The sequence below is a fragment of the Bombus pascuorum genome, chromosome 14 (genome assembly GCF_905332965.1).
Source record: "Bombus pascuorum chromosome 14, iyBomPasc1.1, whole genome shotgun sequence".
In the NCBI taxonomy this organism is placed as follows: domain Eukaryota; kingdom Metazoa; phylum Arthropoda; class Insecta; order Hymenoptera; family Apidae; genus Bombus; species Bombus pascuorum.
The window spans coordinates 784,434-804,623 of NC_083501.1; the positions used below are offsets into that span (position 1 = coordinate 784,434).

The 20,190-nt window shown below is 35.3% G+C and overlaps 1 protein-coding gene across 2 annotated transcripts in view; it reads right to left on the minus strand.

The window, feature by feature from the left end:
- Positions 1 to 16,223, minus strand: part of LOC132914303 (neutral ceramidase) — a 46,848-nt gene extending 30,625 nt beyond the window's left edge. Inside the window, exons 1-7 of one of the 2 annotated variants that reach the window (XM_060973297.1) lie at positions 16,063 to 16,223; positions 5,228 to 5,405; positions 4,704 to 4,847; positions 3,900 to 4,076; positions 3,489 to 3,616; positions 3,194 to 3,392; positions 1,445 to 1,651 (exon numbers count right to left, since the gene is read on the minus strand). In XM_060973297.1, the coding sequence (XP_060829280.1) occupies positions 1,445 to 1,651; positions 3,194 to 3,392; positions 3,489 to 3,616; positions 3,900 to 4,076; positions 4,704 to 4,847; positions 5,228 to 5,374 (1,002 nt within the window). In that variant the 5' untranslated portion in view covers positions 5,375 to 5,405; positions 16,063 to 16,223. Of the gene's footprint in view, positions 1 to 1,444; positions 1,652 to 3,193; positions 3,393 to 3,488; positions 3,617 to 3,899; positions 4,077 to 4,703; positions 4,848 to 5,227; positions 5,406 to 10,453; positions 10,616 to 16,062 lie in introns of those variants that run through there. The other variant, XM_060973298.1, reaches the window with a different exon arrangement.
- Positions 16,224 to 20,190: the final 3,967 nt, after the last annotated feature.

Genomic DNA, 20,190 nt, shown 5'->3' on the forward strand with positions numbered 1-20,190 from the left:
GTATTCTTGTATTTATAGACGGCAATGTACTTATCTTACTTCTGTCATATAATTTAAATCATTATTATTTAAGTTAACTTATGCACGATATATACATATATATACATTACAGACTGCTAGTTCCAATATCAAGAAGAAAGTAGAAGATACGAATCACAGCGAATGTTATTTACAGAATAATGATTTAATCACTGCGAATCTGTTCGACAAAGAACATCTTTCCTGTTCGTCGCTTAAGAAAGGCTTCTTTGAAATTAATATCCCCTGACTAATCAAATTAAAAAAAAAAAAAAAGAAGGAGAAGAGAAAGAACGAGCACAAACGTAATCGAGGAAAAGCAGTTCAGACACCGTCTAGACCATCAACGTCAGAAGTGTTTTATTACACCGACACTTTATTTCATCTTTAATTAATCTCGTTCTCGCGATATTCCGCATTAAGCGCTCTCCCGAGTGCAGCGCTATTTTCTTCGTTTATTCGATAGTTATCTTGCGTTTCTATGCTCATGATCTCTTCTACTGCATATGTATATGCCCCTGTAGATTATATACGTATCTATGTTCGAATATTTACGCGTTCTTTTACGCTGTTGATTTTATTATTCATCAACGAACAGCCGAGTATTCTAATTACGAATTTTCTCAAACGGAAGTGTACAAAATTGGAGGCATACCGACGGTGTAATTAGTAATCTCGATGCTCATTGCGCTCATTTTTTCTATTATCGTTGGTCATTTATTTTGCACCTTCGTAGAATCGTTTTATATTACTTACGTTTATGTTACAGCGAGAGTTAAAAGTGGCGCGAAATTTATTCAAGAATTCTTGTACTTACGAAAGGTTCACGTATTTTGTACCATTGTATTTACCTTTTAACGATACGCTTATGATTCTCGAATTTAATATGTACGGTTAACGATCAAGTATATTAGAAATCTGAATATCTAACAAATATTCAGCCTCCGAACTATAATTTTTCATTATAGACTCAGTTTGTAATTTCGAAACAATTAGACTGCCAGTATGTGGTAGAATGATAACAACGTGGCAAAGATAAGTTTCGAATTATTTCTGTTTTCAGCGATGTTTAATTTTACATCAAATGTACCGTATGATATCCAGTAATGCTTCGATACTTGTATACCGACATACATGCAACGACGTAGATAAGTTCGTATCTTATCTTGTAAAAAAAAAAAGAAAAAAATAGAATTGAAATAGAAAAAGTATCCAGAATATTATAACGATATTTCTACAATAAATTTCTATCTAAATTTCTTTTTCAAATAATAAAATTCCTAACATCAAAAGGGCTTACAGTTTAAATGAGGAAAATTCCCAGAACTTCGTAGTAAAATTTTTAATATTGGAAGGTGAAATGTCATCACATAAAAAAAATTACACCTATATAGGATAAGAAAAGCGTATAATAAGAATGACTTACCCATGATTCTTTGAAGATCTTGTTGGCAATGATACTGGTGCTCTCGAACATGTCCTTTCCTGGCCCAGAAGCAAAACACATCTCCTTTTTTCTGGGGCAAGTGTATTGCTCGGAGCAGTTACCGCCAGAAAATTCACATTTCGGGCCACGTGTGTTCGGTGAAACATCGCCAAGATTACTGGAGGCGAAGGCTGCTACGAATTGGCCCTGATTTCAAGGAATTTCTGTTACAACTTCCCGCAAAATCCACAATTGTATTCTTGTTTCGTATTAGCACAATTACTTGGATTCGTGAAATCATAAAGAAAAAGAAAGAGGGAATGGAAATTTGGACAGAATAATTTTAGAGACTGATACAATTTTGTATTCTGATCGCGGCTGATTACAAACAGTAATTAACTGTATGAGCTGTAATTAATAGAAATTGTGAAATATTACTCGCAAGTATAATTGAAGAGTCTTATGTCTTTTATATGGAACTGATCCTAAAATTCAATTTTATAAATCTTATTGAAAATTATTTGGAATTGAATGCGTATTTTGTCATTCTTTTGGATATTTCAAAAGTATTAATTGGTATAAGATGAGTCGTATCCTTATCGTGTTTACAATGTTTCATAAATTTAAATTTATAATAGGCTCTTAATTCAACTACCTATATGCTATGCTGAAATAGTTCTTTGCAACCGCCGATCAACATAAAAATCAGCGATTCAAGAAAAATAGACTCGTCGTATTTTCCAATTGTAAGAGTAATTTTTATAATCGTTGTAATTGTAAATTTAACAGATATTAATAAATTTAAGAACCGTACATTTTACGAATTTTCTCAAATTTTATAACAGAATTTTCTTATGGCTTATAGTATGGAAACTATACGAACAATCTAACATTCTGAGATAAACCGCGTGTCTTTCATACAGATAATCTGTGAAATTCGCTACGGGTGATTGTGCTTATTTACAATCTAGCTGTGCTTTGAACTTACAAGTTCTCTAAATCCATCATATTTGTATGTATTTCTAGTTCTGTTGTTGCATATTCTCTTTCTCTTTCTCTCTATTACGCAAATATTATAGATTGATATTCTACAATATATTAGGAAATTTTGAACAAGATATATCCGTAATATTGATTTAAAATATATTTATCGCCAATTTGAAATACGTTTTAAATAAACTCTAAATTATTTAAACGTTGTAGATATAAATTGAATGATTAATAGAATTATGCAACGTGTGTATGTACGAATATAAAGCAATGTATAATGAGGATAATCCCTTTATAACCCTCGAGATTATGTTTTCTTGTGGGCTTTAAGGTATAAACCATATCTTTCTTCGTCTTACAATTTAATTGGATAAAAATGACGAAGGAACGTTGTTGCTTCTTAACACAATTTATTATGAAAATATAAGAGGATACGAATTGAGAAAATATATTATTTGTAACTCTTGAAACAAGATTATCGGGTATGGATCTATTGATCAAAAAATACCAAATGCAACTTGGATTGAGAAAAAGTTAATAATAATCGCCTTACTAATGACTTCTTATATATCTGAGAAATTAAACTAACTGAGAAACCATTGCTAAATATGCCTCGAGGTATCCTTAGAAATTTATCTAAAAACTAAGCAGTAAAATTCTTAATTTTCCTAAGTAGCTTAATAATATTCCATACCGAATTAACGTGTCATCAAATTATTTCTAAATTAATAATTAACAAGGCATACTTAAAATCCTTACCTTGCCAGGCAACGAATCGTTATTCATAATTTTCTCGAAAAGAATCGAGGCGTAGCCAACATTATCACTGGACAATAGACGATTAGTATTATTCATACTAGTTGGATGAATCGCGAACCAATTAATTACACCCAATCGCTTGTTGTCAGCTCCGACAAATTGTATTTGTGTCATAATCTTGTCCACATCGTACTTGTACCTATTACGTTACAAAATGAATTTAATTGTTAATGAAATCAAAGAAAAGCATGGGAAAGGAAAAAAATGATTTAATCGTTAAAATATGGACATTTACTTGTCTCTCTCTGCTTTTGGGTTGTTTAGATAAGCGGATGGACTTCTATTAATGTTCACACCATGAACTTCTCCATGGGTGATGAATATTCTGCCTGGAACTATGGCATAGTGAGCACGTTGAATACTCTGTAAAATTTATACGATATTTATCGATTAGATGATCATACGATAAAGCATTTATTAATATAAGAAATACAAATCTATTATAACATGTATTATAACATTAGTTTTTTAATTTTCTCATTTCATTCCTCAAGATTGTAAATTGAATTTGATCGTTCGAAGGTTCATAGTTGAGTATAAGGAGAATGAAAAATTGACGCGTTTCTACAATATATAAAATTTATCAACGTTATACGATGATGATAAAGATTTAATCGTGTAGGTATTTTTAATTCGAAGAAATTACCTTCGTGATTCCCTTGACCATAGCATCGAAGGTCTCTTGAACGAAACCGAATGTCGTAATATCGAACAACATGTGCAACATGAATCCACCGGGTGTGGAGTGCGAGTGAGTTGCACTGATCATCACATTTTTCTCTGTGTATAGGCTGCCAAACTCTTTTTCAAGATTCTGCAACACCTGTAACAACCAACATATTTTATCAGGAACACAAATTTTTACAACCTGTATAAACCCAATAAGTAAAAATTATTGAAACTTTATTTCCGAGTAGAACACTTTGAAATGAATCGAAAACGAAGCGTCGCATAAAGAAATTTTATCCTACGTTTCTCACTTATTTTTCCACGTAGAATCTCCCCTTGTTAATTATGCTACGATTACCAGGATACTTTGCATATACATACACAAATGCATGTTACACAAAAATGAAAGACAGAGAAATAACATAATAAGATAAATATACGAAGAAAGATTCCAAGAATATTGTAACTCTTTGTAATAAATAATTTCGATTTAAACAAACATTCGTTAATGTCTCCTTAGAAATCATTTTTTAATTATTTTAAATTGAATTTATCTTTAAATTACTATCGAACAATATCTCGATGGAAAACATTTTCAATCGTACTATAGTGCTTGTCTATCTCAACATCTTTAATTATCATCGATAAAAGGATGAAAGATGCGGATAAATACAATTAATTAGATTTGATCTGCGAACTTTGTGTTCGAAAAATTCAAAATTTTTATTTATTTTTCTATTTATATCAAAGAGCGAAGATGAAAGGATGCAAGTGGGATTACCGTTTGACGAACGCCGTTTCCTATCATAGCGCTATCCACGCTAACGAAGACGAACCTCTCCTCGCCATCGTCGATGATGAATGCGCGGGAGAATGTTCGAAGATGTATTCCTGATCCTTTCTGATCGATCTTCGCGTAGCCCATCTAGAAAACAAACAATTCCCGTGAACCACTGTAAGAATACAAGGAACACGACTTTGCGTCGCTTCTGTCGGTTGTTTGTTGCTCAACTCCGTTGCATAATTCGTTCCGTCGAATCGGAATTATTTTTCGTTCTATAAAATTGAATTGGATGTGCAAAGATATAACGCGTATAACATGGAAGAATATACGAAATACCCAAAGTAAAATACTATTCATAATAGTTGGGGGATAAACAGGATGTTTATCTATGTTCTATTTCTTTAATGATGCGCACAAAGATATAAATTCGCTCTCTAGTAACGAACATCTTGTAATTTCAACATATTATAATTTCTATGGTAAATACTTGTTCGAACATGATACTTTCGTACGATACTTACAAAAACAATTTCAGCAGCGGGTCCGGTAGCATCCGCTCTGCCCACCCCGATGCTGTAAGACGCGACGGCGCCGGGCACCGCAAGCTGGACCAGCCATATCGTCAACAACGCAAGGATTTTAAAGCGTCCAACTGCCGGTGCCTCCATTCAGTTTTTCTGTGCCGCCAGTCTGATCGCGCTGAAATCAAACAAACCACTGTTTTCAATCATTGTTTCAACATGACTTAATGTTCATTATCGTCCATTCAGCGATAAGCGAGCATACTACAAAAACAGAATTCTTTTTCCATTTCCTCGCTTCCAAGTCGTACTTAACTCGTTGAACGCATCTTCTTTCGACGTAAAATATTATCGCACAGCAGAGATTGTCGTATCTGAATAACGATATCGACGATTTGAAAGAAAATGCGCGAAAGAAAGTAGGTGAACTTCGATTTAAACGGATGATGTATTTGTATCGTGTACGCAGACTGGAATGTTGAAATAACATTAACTCGTGATCGGCGATCGTTGTAATAAGATGCGCAAGGCGCGTAAACAAGATTTTTGAGATATTTCAACGTGTACGTTATTATTCGATTGCCTAATTGTTTTTTACGCGCGAATTCGTAAGAAAACATTTTACGCGAATAAAACTCGTGCAGAAAATTCCACGTATGTTAGTACATGTAGTTATATTTTAATGGTACATAAAATGCATAAAATAAAAATTATATATAAATTTATACGAAGAAATTGTACTGTAAAAATGTTAAGAAATAATGTAAAAAATACTGAAAACAATTTTCACTTTGATAACATTAAGGACATTTCTTTACTCGTTTAAATTTCAAGGAGTGAGATGGAATATTTATACGTCCCAAGGAACTCTCTTCGTTGGAAGAAATTTCTTGCTGCTTCGAAAGGTTTCCATTTCTAGAGAAGAAGTTGAAGGTTATAAGAGGACTTTCGACAGATATCATGACTACCTGGAATGTGTCGAAGCAAGAATGCCTATTAGCTGTCTCAAGAACCACGCCTAGGTTCTTCTCCGAGAGGAAGAGGATCGTGAAAGTTGAAATACCGAATGGTAAACTTGTCACGTTTCCAGGAAATTTTGACAAAACTCATGTTCGTGTGAAAAGAAGGTTTCGTCAGATTAAATCGTCGGATAAAAGCGATTGAACTAATATTTAAAGAAAATTCTCCCATATTAATAGTTTAACAAAAGGCAAACTAACTCGTTTTTAAACAATAAAAGAATCAATGTGATAAATTTAATATAATAAATTTAATATAATAAAATAAAGTAGTTTATAGGTATTTGAAGTAGACTGCGGTTTAGCAAACGAATAACGTAGTTTCTTTAAATGCATACTCTTTAAATACGAAACCATTTGGTTTCACCCTTTTCTTGTTCATCGCCCTTGGAAAGACACCCTCTTAAACACATTTACACACACAGTGATCGCTACCATTTAGTCACACTAATCCCTCCAGAGTCTTCATTTCTCAAGCGTCAGAGATATCCTCTTGCTTGCAGTCCGAAACATTTATCTTATAACTTCAGATAAGAGTTCAAGTGCAATTAGTTTAAAATAGAACACGCGAATGGATAAAATTGTTAAAAAGATATTAACGGACGAGAAACGCGTTGCCCTAACGTAAAGAAATTAAAAGTATTAGAATTATTCCTATCTTCTTACAAAATAATATATTGCTATATGTTTTATCAAAGGTTTTTGAAACATGCGTACTCGTTAATATAAGATAGAAGATAAAGTTGTACATAAATTGGAAGTTCTATCGCAACAACATTTTTAATTTACGGTATTTAAAATTAGTAATATCTTGGACAATGGATGTATCGATTGCAAAGCGCACAGACGCTTTGTTGACGCAAATTTAATTGAAATTTTAATAATCTCTTCGATAATAATCAGAATAAATAATGAATATGAAAATTGAATAATCTCTTTCGACCTATAAATTTATTTTAATAGATAAATATAACGCAATGTATATTATGAATATAATACGATATTTTTCTAGCAATATTTTTCAATCAAGCTCCTTATGATCTGATTATTTTATGTTACGTAAAATTACATATGAAATACGAAATAAAACATTATTACACGAAAAAATAGTGGAAAAATTACTATTCGTAGAGACAAGAGGGTATAGCGAACGATGGACGCTTCCATGAAATTACATGTCGGATTATCATCAGAGTTAGGGGCGTGCAACGAATCTTTCTTTGGATCAGACATTGTTGTTATGCAAGAACGAGGATATTTACGAGCACAATTATGATTATGACAGAATTTGACAAGTAACCGTGGTAATTAGATACTCGGAATGCGAATGACAATGATCTTATACTCGATAACGAATCCACGGTCAACGGGATGACGAATGCGACTTCTTCCACGGTCTAAATCAAACTCAACTTACTGATCGACGATTCAGGTGTGATTCAACGTACTCGTCCACGGTGTAAGTAGAACTCAAGTAAGTAGTATCTTAATCCAAGTGGAACTGCCCTTATATACTCATCTTCGTGCCTCTCTGTACCCCTCGGGTCGATCTTTGTTTTTAAGGAGAGCTATTTAATTACTCCATATCTCTGTTAGCTACACGTTCCTCCCGTGACCGTGGCTACGTTCAGCTACCGTTATGTCATTTCGAGTTCAAGCCTACTGTCATAAATCTCGGGTACCCGTACTCGGACTAAGTCATAAAAAACTGTTTCTCAGTTTTTATTATTTAAGTACAGCTGTAATAAAAGGCCTGGACTAAAGTATCGGGGACCTTCCCAAACATTTCAAAAGAAAGGCCCCGATGTGCTTTCATCTCCGACATACATATTATATAAAAACAAATGATCCTTTGTCTCGATAATCGTTATCGCGCGAGGCAGCCGACACAACGCTCGTATTAAAGTATACATATCACGAATCAGTCGACAATTTCCTCTCATCAAATCGATAATCTTCTATCGTCGGTGCTTCTATCGTTAATAATTTTCTATGGTAAAATTGATCAACTTTTTTAGCAGAATTTCGATCGGTAGCATTAATACAAAGATTCGTGTAAAAACATTTTTTGGCGAATTCTTTGATACTTTTAGCGTGACACGTCGAGTCACGTTAACCATTTCGATGAACAGGAATTTTATAATCAATCGTAATCGATAAATAGCGGATATTTGTGCAAATTCGTATTTCTTCGAAGATAGCTATGGAAATGAAACTTATAGGAGATTTATTTCACTTATTGAATATAACTTAACAGTTTTGTACGTTTTATAGCATTATGCGCATTCTGTGCACTTTGCCTTTAAATTTACTTTTATCTGACATTCCCAATAAATGAATAAACGTTCGCAGTATATTAATTAGTTTCAAAATTATAGAAAACTTTGTCGTCGTTTTTTTCAGTTCCAGCATCACAGAAATATGTTCTTTCGACGTTTCAGCATGATATGGTGAGTTGATTTTTCTATTTTAGTAAGTGGAAGCTTGTGAGTAATTCCAGATGACAGAAAACGCTCGATCTTTGGACGCAGTCCAATCTTGATGGAATAAGATGCAGTGATTTTATCTTTCTGATAGTAAAAGCGTTACGAATTATAATTGCTGCAATGTCTATAACCTTTCTAATTATTCCGATCTCACAGAAAATATTCATACCTCTTGATTATATAGACAAGCTGTCTGTTTGATTATTCTTCTGTATTTGATTCTTTTCGAGGATTCGAAGTATAAAGATAACAATATAAATTTATTACCTTTATACTTTTAAATATTACTACAGAAGCTTCTTCGGATAAAATAATAAAAGCTTTTTCGAAGATTTAAAATGTGACAGCGACAAACCGTTAAATATTAATACGCAAGAGGCTTTTAAAAATAGCAAAATACAATTTTCGCTCTAGAATAATAAGATTCATAGAATGGCAGTAACAAATGAAATTCATTGTTATTAAACCTTTGAATAGACATCATTCCGCAAAAGGTTTAAAAAATAGCGTAATAAGAATTCTATTTTATTATACACCATCTTAAATCGATGCTGAAAAGCACATTCAAAAATCCCACTATTCAACGAGCAAAATCTTCACTATTCTTCCCCAGTAAATAGATTTTATGTTACAAGACTTTTATAACTTTTATCGTGGCAGTAAGTAGATTCAATAGAAATCGCTACAAAGTTTTATACCGGATGACAAGGATGGCAGGGAAGTTCTGTTAGTTGATATATGGATACTTTATTCGTGACCCGGTTCATTAGGAGCACATAATGGAGAAACGAGAGTTTGAAAGATAGAATGTTAGTATTTAAAGTGTTCGTAAAACAGTAGTTCTATTGTGTATACTTAACACGGTTCGATAACACTGTTACTCGTGTTTTACTCATATTGCTGCTGCTTGACTTTTTTTTTTTTAATAACTGTCCTAAGAAAAATGATAATTCTATAATTATAATGGAATGTAAGATCGTTCATTATAACGATTCAGTGACCTTTACCTTTCTTCCGTAAATATCGTTCTTTGGTCAAGCCACGTTCTGCAAGTCGATAGGATGAAAATGTTCAAAATTATTCGTGGTTAGAGACGAAGAAAGGCCTAGCCGATGAAATTTAATTTTTGCCAGAGAGCTGAACCTTTTAGAAAACAAGTATTACTTGTATTCATTACCTGACAATGATACAGTGGTATCTGTGTATTCTGTCCCTAATAACGAAGAAGTATCACGCGTGCCCTTAACAAAGATAAAGATCGATTATAATTGACGATAAAGAGATAAGAGAAATCTAAAGAAATAACGAAAAGAACTGTAGCAGACGTAATAATGGAAAAATAATAAGAAGAAGATTATTTACGTTTCTTACGATAAAAGGAGATCATCTGTGCTTTGGCAATAAGAAATAAGGTAAGCGAATAATAAAAAAGGTAACCGCTCCGACTTAACTAACGTTAAAGACACTTCTAAGATTCTATTCTTAAATGTTGCATAATATTTACTCTAATAACAAAAAGAGTCATCTAGATTTTCAAGAAACAGAAAATAGTCTGCACGAGCGAACGTAAGATGATAAAAATAAGTCGAAACGTATAATAGATAAATACAGAATACTCTCCATGCAAGATCCAAAAGCAAATTCATCCAAAACGAAACAGTTCTCTGCTGACAGGAAAATCAACTTAAAATCAACTCTTTCGCTGATTACAAAAGACTCACAAAAATATCTGCAAAGTATCGCCCATTCGATTTTCCTCCTTCTGCTATCGAAGAGAAACACACTCGACCGCGAAATGAACAAAGAAGATAACGAAGATCCGTAGCACCTCGGGAATAATTTTCCATGCAACTGATCGCGTCCGTGCTTGCATCGAGCGTCTACAAGGGGAAAGAGCGAAACGACGAGATAGCGGATAACAGATAGCGTACACTTGCCAGTGGGAATTTTCGACGCGAGTCCTATTATCAGTCACGCGATTAAGGCTAATCGGGGGCAAGCACGATTATCCAGAAACCTCGTTCGCTTCCTACGTTTTATGATTCATCCTCTCGTTTCGACTTAATTCGTCGGCTTTTCAGGCCGCATACTCCGGCCGCGACGACTCATCAAAAACAAATTAATTAGACTCGAACCGCTGCACTGTACGCTTTATATTCCATACGATACGTATGAAGCAACTATCTGGCCATTAAGGCCTTTCTCTGCGCGCATCTAACGTTTCGTTGTCGTGAGACGATCGATTCGAATCTCGTTTAGTCGAGATGATCGATCGTGAGAAGACTGCGAGGTGATTTACCTCCGTTCAGCACGTGAACGACCCACTGCGCTACTTTGTGCGCCTCTGCGTTTGTGCAAAAATTACGGATCACTTCTTCGGACTGTGTTTTCGACGATTTTAAAGATGTACAGGACGTCTCATTTTTATTCCGTCAAACGATGTCAGCGTATGCTGCGATCGGAAGCGAGGAAAAGACGTTACATGAACGTAGATAGCATCGCGATGCTTTATCACGAAGTTGTAACGAATTATTTAGATTGTCGGTCGCGATTATTAAGAACGTTGTTCGAAGCATCGTACGTTCTTGTAAATAGGATGATTCGTAATAAAGAATTCACGATCCAATAAAGCATTTTTCCCTCGTTTTCGATCATAGAAGACACCGTTTAATGGGATAAAAATGAAACACCCTGTATATTTTAATTTGCGTTGCCTGTACGAGAAACTAGTTGCGTTTATACGAGAAAAAGATAGATTTTAGATATTTCTTGAAACTCTGCGGACCTTTAGTTTGCTGATAATGATTGCGGAAATATGGTAAAGAGTAGATGATCTTTTCGCGAGGTTTTAATAATTTTAGATTATGCTTGGTAAACTCCGAGTTGATTTTTGAACATTTTATTACTTTTGCTGCGTTGATCGAAGGTCGATATGATAGTCGATATAATAGATATATGATAAAAAGTGAATGAGTCTTTTTTAGTATCTTTAGATTGTTACGGTTCGGTCTATTTTGATAATTTCGAATATTTATGATCGAAGACCGATGGATTTCAAGAATTTCTCAAAGGTTTTATGGTTCCTTACCTCGATGATTGCTACTGGAAAATGAACAATAATGAAAACGTACAGAGTCTTGCGAGACTTTCTATAAATTTAAAGAGATAACGTTAATAGCATCGTGATGACGAATCGTTGCTCGAAAACAAATTTAAACGATGGTATTATTCCATGAATGAGGACGCAAGGCTTCTAATTGGTTTCATAATTAGTATACGAGTGAGAGTACATCTTGCGAAAAATCGTGAAATGAATGAAATTTTTCTCTACTCTAAAGTGTAACGAAATTGTAAATTATTACTCTTTCGATGCACTTTTTATCTACATCAGTCGTTCTATAATTTTTATAATCGATTCTTTTGTTCAATTTCCCAATTACCGAACGTTCGTTGCATTTTCCATATACGATGTCAGTTCGAAATTCTAAATCGAAACTCACAAGTATATCATACCTTGGCAACGCAATCGTCTCTATTCTTTCTTCTCCTCTTAAATATAACACATAGTTTCACGCAGTAATTTACAAAAGTATCGCCAACGACGTATAATTTCTTCATAGCAAACGCTTAGAATCGGAAAACATTCAAACTCTCGGAACGATATTTAATATCCACCACTTTCCGATGATAACGATCGATAATCGAGAAGCACTTAAAGCTCGGAAGAGATTTTATCGAAACGTTCAAAGTTATTACCGTTTCGAAGTCGAATTTGACTCGAAAAATTCTCAGAGCGATATTCGAAAGTCGTCGCTTTCCACAAATATCAATAACCTAAAAGTATCAGAAACTTTGAAAAACATGCGACGAAGAAATTTAAAATTGAATCTAGAAAAAGTGAAAACCGTGTAACAATTTCTACTAACATCGCACGAATCGTAGCACAGAACGATCAAACTTTCCTCGTTCACCCCAATTTCTCTGATGATCGACTAACCAGAACGGAAGCTTCTTATCTGACTTCCATCGAAATCGGTTCGATTATACTCGTCAGCTGGTGGATTCCCACCAAGAAATTCGCTCCTTTTCTCGTGACGCGTGAATAAACACTGAGACGAGATCGAACGCAACGCTGGTAGGTGGATGCTGCAGAATTTCGACGATATTCACCGATTGCATGGCGAACGTTCGCTTTCACTTTCCTACGATCGACCTTTCGAAGCGGGTATTATGTCTATTCTCAATTCTCTATTCCGCCGTTGGCCACCTGTTCCAGAACGAAGAATGCTCGTCGAGTCGATGTGATGTAAACATCGCAAACATCGTAAATACAAGATCGTTCGGTGATATGGACATTTCTTGGAAAATTACAGTTGTTAAAAGTCTGACAGCGATTTATACATTGGCAATTTAAGTTTGCGAACTTGATATTTTTTCAAGTAACATTGTTCGTCGAAATTATGAAAGTAATAATTTTTCATCGAAATACGTATTCCACGTTGGAATCGTAATATTTTGCCATATGATATTTTTCGTTCGGCGATTTTTTAATTTCTCCGTAGGAGTGGATCTCTTTTGATTCAAAATATACTCCGTACATAAAAGTCACTTCATACATAATTCAACTGGAATTCAATTTGTTATTGGACAAATTATAATACATTCGGTTAAACGTCGGAGAAAGTTCGATCATATTCGGATGAAATTTTGAGCAACCATGCGCCCTTCTTTCGTGTTCCAGATTCAAGATTCGTTCTATATACTCGAATTTTCGATAAAAAGTCTCCTTGCGTATCGATCGATCTCCATAGAATCCTCAATTTCTAATTATCAATGGCGACAGACAAAAGTTATTTTTGTTCAGAAGCAAAGTCCGCGTCTGTGTTTCAGTCGTCGATCGTTTATCGACCTGTGTCGATCCATTAAAATCAATTTCAATCTCTCGATAGTTGACAGAACCGATTAGCGACGTCGTTATTCCTGCATGATACTCGACAGCGTTATCGTCTCGCTGTAAAACGATAACACTGAACGATCGTTTCAAACGTCTGACGCATGGATCGTGTAAAACGAATAAGTGTATACACTTTGCGTAAAATCGATAAGCATACGATGCTTCTGGTCGCCTTATCGAAATGCTATGACATCGTGCAAACACGGGGTTACTCGAATGTTAGCGAAACACTCTCTAATAATCTCTAAATATGTGCAGAAGTTTAGTTCACTTACCAGTCGGAGATGTTATGTTTTTAAAGATGCTAGACGTTACATGAAATATATCGTTATTTCTTAGGAACGTTCAATGGTTTGCTTTTGTTCGATATCAATTATTTTTCCAGTCGTAACAGTTCTTCAAAGGTGTTTTTGAATCTAAAGACAAGAATTTTGTATAATCGGTGGTCGAACGATTATATGGATAAGGTGTATATTTAGCACGAGATGTATTAGAAATATTGATCGATGGCGAAATAATTAATATTTTATGACTAATTATCGTTATCAAATCACCATCGTAAGTGGCTCAAGACTTTTGCACCATACATACATATGTACGACGTATTTTCTTCGTTTGTTGACAATGGTCGCGCTACTCATTGCGATGAAAACAGAAAACAATAGCGTAATAAGAAAAGATTAGAAACGAACTTATTTATCCGATGTCGATGACCAATCGATGATAGGGGAAACTAATAGTACAGATTTAATCTATGCTCTATTCTAATCGAAACATCTGTCGTGATCTCACCGATAAGGAGTTGAGAATGTTGGATTAATCGATGAGTGGAAGATTAATAGTTTGTCTTTTGCGTTTGCCCAATTTCTGTTGTCGATAAGACGACAAAATTCTACCGTTCTTATAGAAATTATTTGACTGCAAACAATTACAGCACGATCTGTTGTCGAGACATATCTATGTCTCTCGCGGACTGAATTTAAAATACCAGAGTAAAACATTTTTGCGGAAATATGGATCGCTTGAATCTAATTACCACCGAATTAATCTAATTAATTTCTAATTATAGAAAGCTGAAAACTAAAAATATTTCAGTCTTAGTTTTAGTTTGGAGTATTCTAGTGTCGAAGTTTTATTTATTAAATATAAAACTGAGAGATTTAGTAAATATTTGATATATTATTATGCAACGAATTAGGGCCAGTTACAGAATAGTACAAGTTAAACGAGAAAAAATATTGAAAGAAGACAGCGAAACGAGCGAGTATTCGTGTCACGTGCTGTTCGAAGAATTGTAAATAAAAACGAGAGTGCAGATGTAACGCTGCCTGTTTGACAAACGACGATCTACCGCATGCATTACGTTAATGCATATGTTTGACAAAGGACAACAAAGATATTTCATAATACGATCGACGATGTACTCGGAAATAAAGATATTCGTATTCGCCAGGTCGATTGCAAAATGAAAACATCGTTATCGGTGAGCATAATTTATTAATTAGGATCGAGATTAAAAATTTACTTACGAATTGAGAAAAACAAGATAATAATACTCTTGTTAATTCATTCGACTTTAGAGGTAAATACACGTGTTATTCGTTCCATTTGGTATTATAATCTCTAACTTGTAACATGCTGGTACACTGACAGATTTTACCGATGAGTTATAAATAGATTTATAAATTCATAGTATACTATATATAGACGTATACTATATGGTACATATGCAAATTTTTAATTACATAGGTGTTCCATTTCATTCGAGATAAAATTCAAATCAATATCCTTGTTTCTTAGAGAAATGGGGTATTTCAGCAAGATAGTAACATAATTCGCTTTTACCAAAAACGAAGCAAACGCGGACGCTGTTCATTCGTCACGATCCATGTAGCAGAGAAAATTGCTGCACAAAGACAGCATCTACTCGCTCCATGATAAACGCCAAATTCTAACGATATCCATTCATCGGAATACGCGTGACAAAGAAAAGCGTGCAGAGATGATACACGCTTTCAAACTTTTCTCACTCCTATAAATAATAAACCATCGAATCACGATCGTCGCCACAAAAAATGTATCACCCATACGTATAATACTCATTACGTAACTTTATGTGTAATACTTTGCGTTTCCTGTCACTGTCATAAACAACAAACCATCCAAGTACACCTGCACCGGATCCGATCAAGCGAAATCCATTATTCGCAATGCACGTCTCAAAAATTCCATTATCCAACATCGTGTAATACTGATTTCGTAGCTTCGTACGTATACTACTCGCTCGAGAAAGAAACCAACTTCGATCGGTACTCACCGTCACAATTCACTAAACAAAGAGAACTAAACTAACAGCTACACAAAGGTATTACTCACGCGCTCAAACGCTCCAGCTCATGACCACGTTGATCGAACGAGGGATCGATGCGTAGGCGATCGATGGATCAACAGAGACGGAGCTGAGACGCGGCTGTAACAGCTGGTCTGCACGGCCAGTCTCGCCGCGAACAATTGGCGCGAACACTCTTAAACGCTCTCTCTGAAATATACTCTGAGAGGCAGCGTGGTCGACGTTGTTCGTGGAGGGGAAACGGAAACGATTCTCCACGGCTATTCTCATGGCTCACCGTCTCGCTCCTGTCGTCTCGGCCGGCACGACGTTTCGCGCTCCGTTTCTCTCTTTGCTTCGTGTATTTCGACCGTGTTGGGGGATTCGTACACTCGTTTTACAGTGTTCTGCTTATCTGGCCGGCGTAAAAGCGCGTGGCGAACGTTTCCAGGGGTTTCGAGGGTCGTTTCGAGGCTGCTTGGCTATGCGACCGTGTCTTGAGGTTTCGAGGGGAGACGTTGTACGATGCAGGGTGGATATGGTTTTAGGTGGAGGTATATGGAAGCGTGTTAGAGAGGCTGATGGAAATGTTGGACCATTGGATGGGTTTGATGAAGCGTGAAAGCAAGCTAACAGCGAATTGAGATGTGCCAAATTGCGCGAGATGAAAGATTGGGTAACCGGTGTCTTCGTACGGAATGCAGAGAAAAATTTCAGGTGAAGTTGTCTCTCCGCTGATTTCGATGCAACTTGATTTTACGCGAGTCCGTTGATCCCAATGAAATTTTAGTAAGCTGCTGTTACGCGAACTGCAGTCGTATAAATTGTTTGTCCCCTACAAGTTCGAATAAGTGGAATTCTACTGTAATCGCTTCGTTTATATTTATGAATAATGAGAAAATTAAAAAAAAAAAAAAAAAAAAAATGACTGGATGCGCGCAACTTTAAAAAAAAGAAGAAACTTCCAGTAAAGAGAAAAAATTGAGAAAAGCTTTGATACAAAGCAGGCATGCTGACAATCGTGTTTTACCACGTGTCGTCGGAAAAAGGGAGATTTACAGAGATTACATCGAAGGTGGCAGTAAGACGAAGAATTTATTTCTTTTTCTTCGCAATACCTACGTCTCTCTTTAACGTCATTTTTTAATACACACGTCGTTCTTTAATACGATCTCGAAGCGCGGTGTTTGAGATCGACGTGTCCAGAATCTAACAGTTCCGCTAGGGGTAGTTGGAAACAAAAGGTTTTGTAACAGCTGTTTATCTTCGTTTGCGCCTAGTACTTCGTTTTTAATAGAACGATGAAGTAATTATGCGAAGTTTTAATGTCATAAGTCAGTAGAACGTGGACGAACCGAGGTGAATGAAAACCTAAAATGAAAAAGGGGCGTGCTCGGCTGTTTCTGGTTCTCCTTGACTTCGATACATCGCAATGTGCCATTTTGTTTAACTATCATTTTATATTCTTGTGTATACTTTGCTAGCTCAAAGAGGATAAACCGTACTATGCACGCTACGTGACTATTCAGCGTTTAATTTTTCTAAAGGAGCGTGATAAAAACTTGAAGTTCTTGAAGTAAGATAGTAAAATATAATTTTATTATTCCAAGATTATTTTCAAACGAATACGAGGTTCTAAAAATTAGAACGAATCAGTTTCTTTCAGACGCTCGAAGAAACATCTATTGAAAATAATCAGCATCCATAGAGAAATATCTGTTAAGGCAGTTCTGTCACGAAAGTATTTAGGAATTATTCGTGTTTTTCATCTTCTCCCGTCATGTTTCTACGTTTGAGTTAAAGAGATCGAGTAAAAGTAATCAATTTCAATGATAGAAGTCTGTTAAAAAATGTTTTAAGGTTCGTAGACCGGAAGTTTATCAGGATTGCTAGCACTTTTGTTACAAAAACAATCAAAATTCATTGATTTTCTGTCTTCTCTGGTTTAAATCAGCAAGATCGGCCGTAGATTAGCAAGCCCGATAGCACACGCTACTTAAGAATTCTAAACTGTTTCCAAACAGGAAGTTTACCGAGGTCGCTAACACTTCTACTACAGTCTAAGAATCGATTATTTGCTTTTGCATTCTTCGATCGAAAAAGGATCAACCGAGAAAACCAGTTTCGGTAAAACTTATAAAGTAAAACTTCTAAATTCAATGTTTCAGAACCGGAAGCCTGGGTAATTAAGTTCCTGAATAAAATTATCGAAACACCGAAAATTCGTATGCTTTCTACCATCTTCTCTATTTAAAAGTTGTAAAACATTTTTAAATATACATATTACAAGCTTACCGAGATCATCAGCACTTTCGCTACAGAATCATATATGATTCAATTATTTCCCTTCATCCTCTCGAGTTTAGATTAAATAAAAAGACCGGTTCTCATAACTCGGTCACTTTCTTCACCGATCGCTACGAGTTTTTATCATCTTTGAACGATGTCGCTTCTCAGAATTCGTATTATCGTCGTGTCATTCTGTCTTTCACTCCAAAAAAAAATGTTGATTTTTTCAACGATATTCATTTCGGATCATTTCACAAAAATTCTCAGGCAATTTCGAAGAAAATTGCTCCGTAATCTCGAAGAAACGCGTTGTTAGTTCGGTAACCTTGAAATTTTCTAGTTTCTAGGTCACCTGTCATTAGCATAACACGATTACATCTGAACAACTCGATCACCGTATGCCATTTTATCTCGAATCTATCGTAAGCACGAAATGTAGGAAATTTTTCATAACTTTTCACTACTTTTTAGTATACTACTTTTTTTTTTTTACTGATTTCGAGGAGTGATTTAAACGTGTATAGTTGGTGTGTTAGGACAGACTGTCACTTTCATCGATCGACAGTACAGCTAGTTGAGTGCTGGCTTGGAGAAAGTAACGGAATAGCATCGCGTGTTGCGCAATGATTCGTATTACATTGGCTGAAATAATTCCAACGTAATCCGGCTGGCTCCAGCTACTATGCGAGTTATTCGCTGGTAACCTTGGAATTACTGGCATTGACGGAGTCGCTGGTAGCGTGGATAGATCGACGCTAGAGGAGATTTATTTGAGTGAAATTTGGATGATTTTGTCTTAGCCGAATGGAATCAGGTTGAGGATGTTCGTGGCACTTTCCGTGATGGAAGTATTAAACTGTATTACGATAAAGAGGGATACGCTAAATGTATAAAATTGTTCGCACATTTACTCTGTACATACACAAGGCTCACGAAAGTATCAGAATACTTGTAGACGTCCTTTAAGAGTTCGTTATGTTCGTTATGCGAAACATCGTGAAATTTCATTGGCACTGTCGTAATTGCATTAACAAAGTTTGAAACAAATTAAAAAATGGCTACACTGACGGAATTATCGAAGATATAAAATTCCCAGAACAACCTTCTCGTTGTAATATTTAAAGAGCGAAATAAATCTCTAAATGAAAGCTATACTTCGAGAAGAAAGATGCCTAAGGCAGATGTTTCTACACCGATCCGTGCGTTTGTTTAGTTTCCATAAAAAATTACCTTATTAAAGACTTGGGTCTGAAAACGATCTACCAAAAAAATATTTCATTTTGCAAAACCTGTAACACGAGAAACTACGTGAAAGTATAGAAATATCGCGAACATTCGAATACGTTAACGATCTTTCCTTAGAGCGTTTGACACGTTTATTCGTTCGTAAAATTCGTGGAATATTAATAGTAGTTTGAAAAATCTATTTCCGCGTAACAATCATATATAGACATAACAAACGACAATTTGAAACATTCTCCGTCGTAAAATTGCAAGTCTCGTGCATTCCAACGGCCTACGTATACACAGTAATTAATGGAAATTGATGACAGCTGGGATCTTATTACGCTCGAGACAGGGCGAAAATAATGAACAGAAGTAGGATTATCATTTAATAAGCATTTATTTCAATTTGTGAAACTAGAGATTTCACAATAAACAAGAAACGAAACGGTAGTATCTATACTAAATTCTCTTTCTTCGTTTATTTATTCGTACATCCCTTCTTTCCCTGTTTGCACATAAATCCACTGATTTTCGTATCAACCCATACATCCATTTACCTTTTCGTCTACGAAAAATTCACCCCCAATTCGTGTTTATCCTTTCTCATACCACTAACCAAACAGCGTCACCAATCTGCGTAACTTTATCGATACAGGACA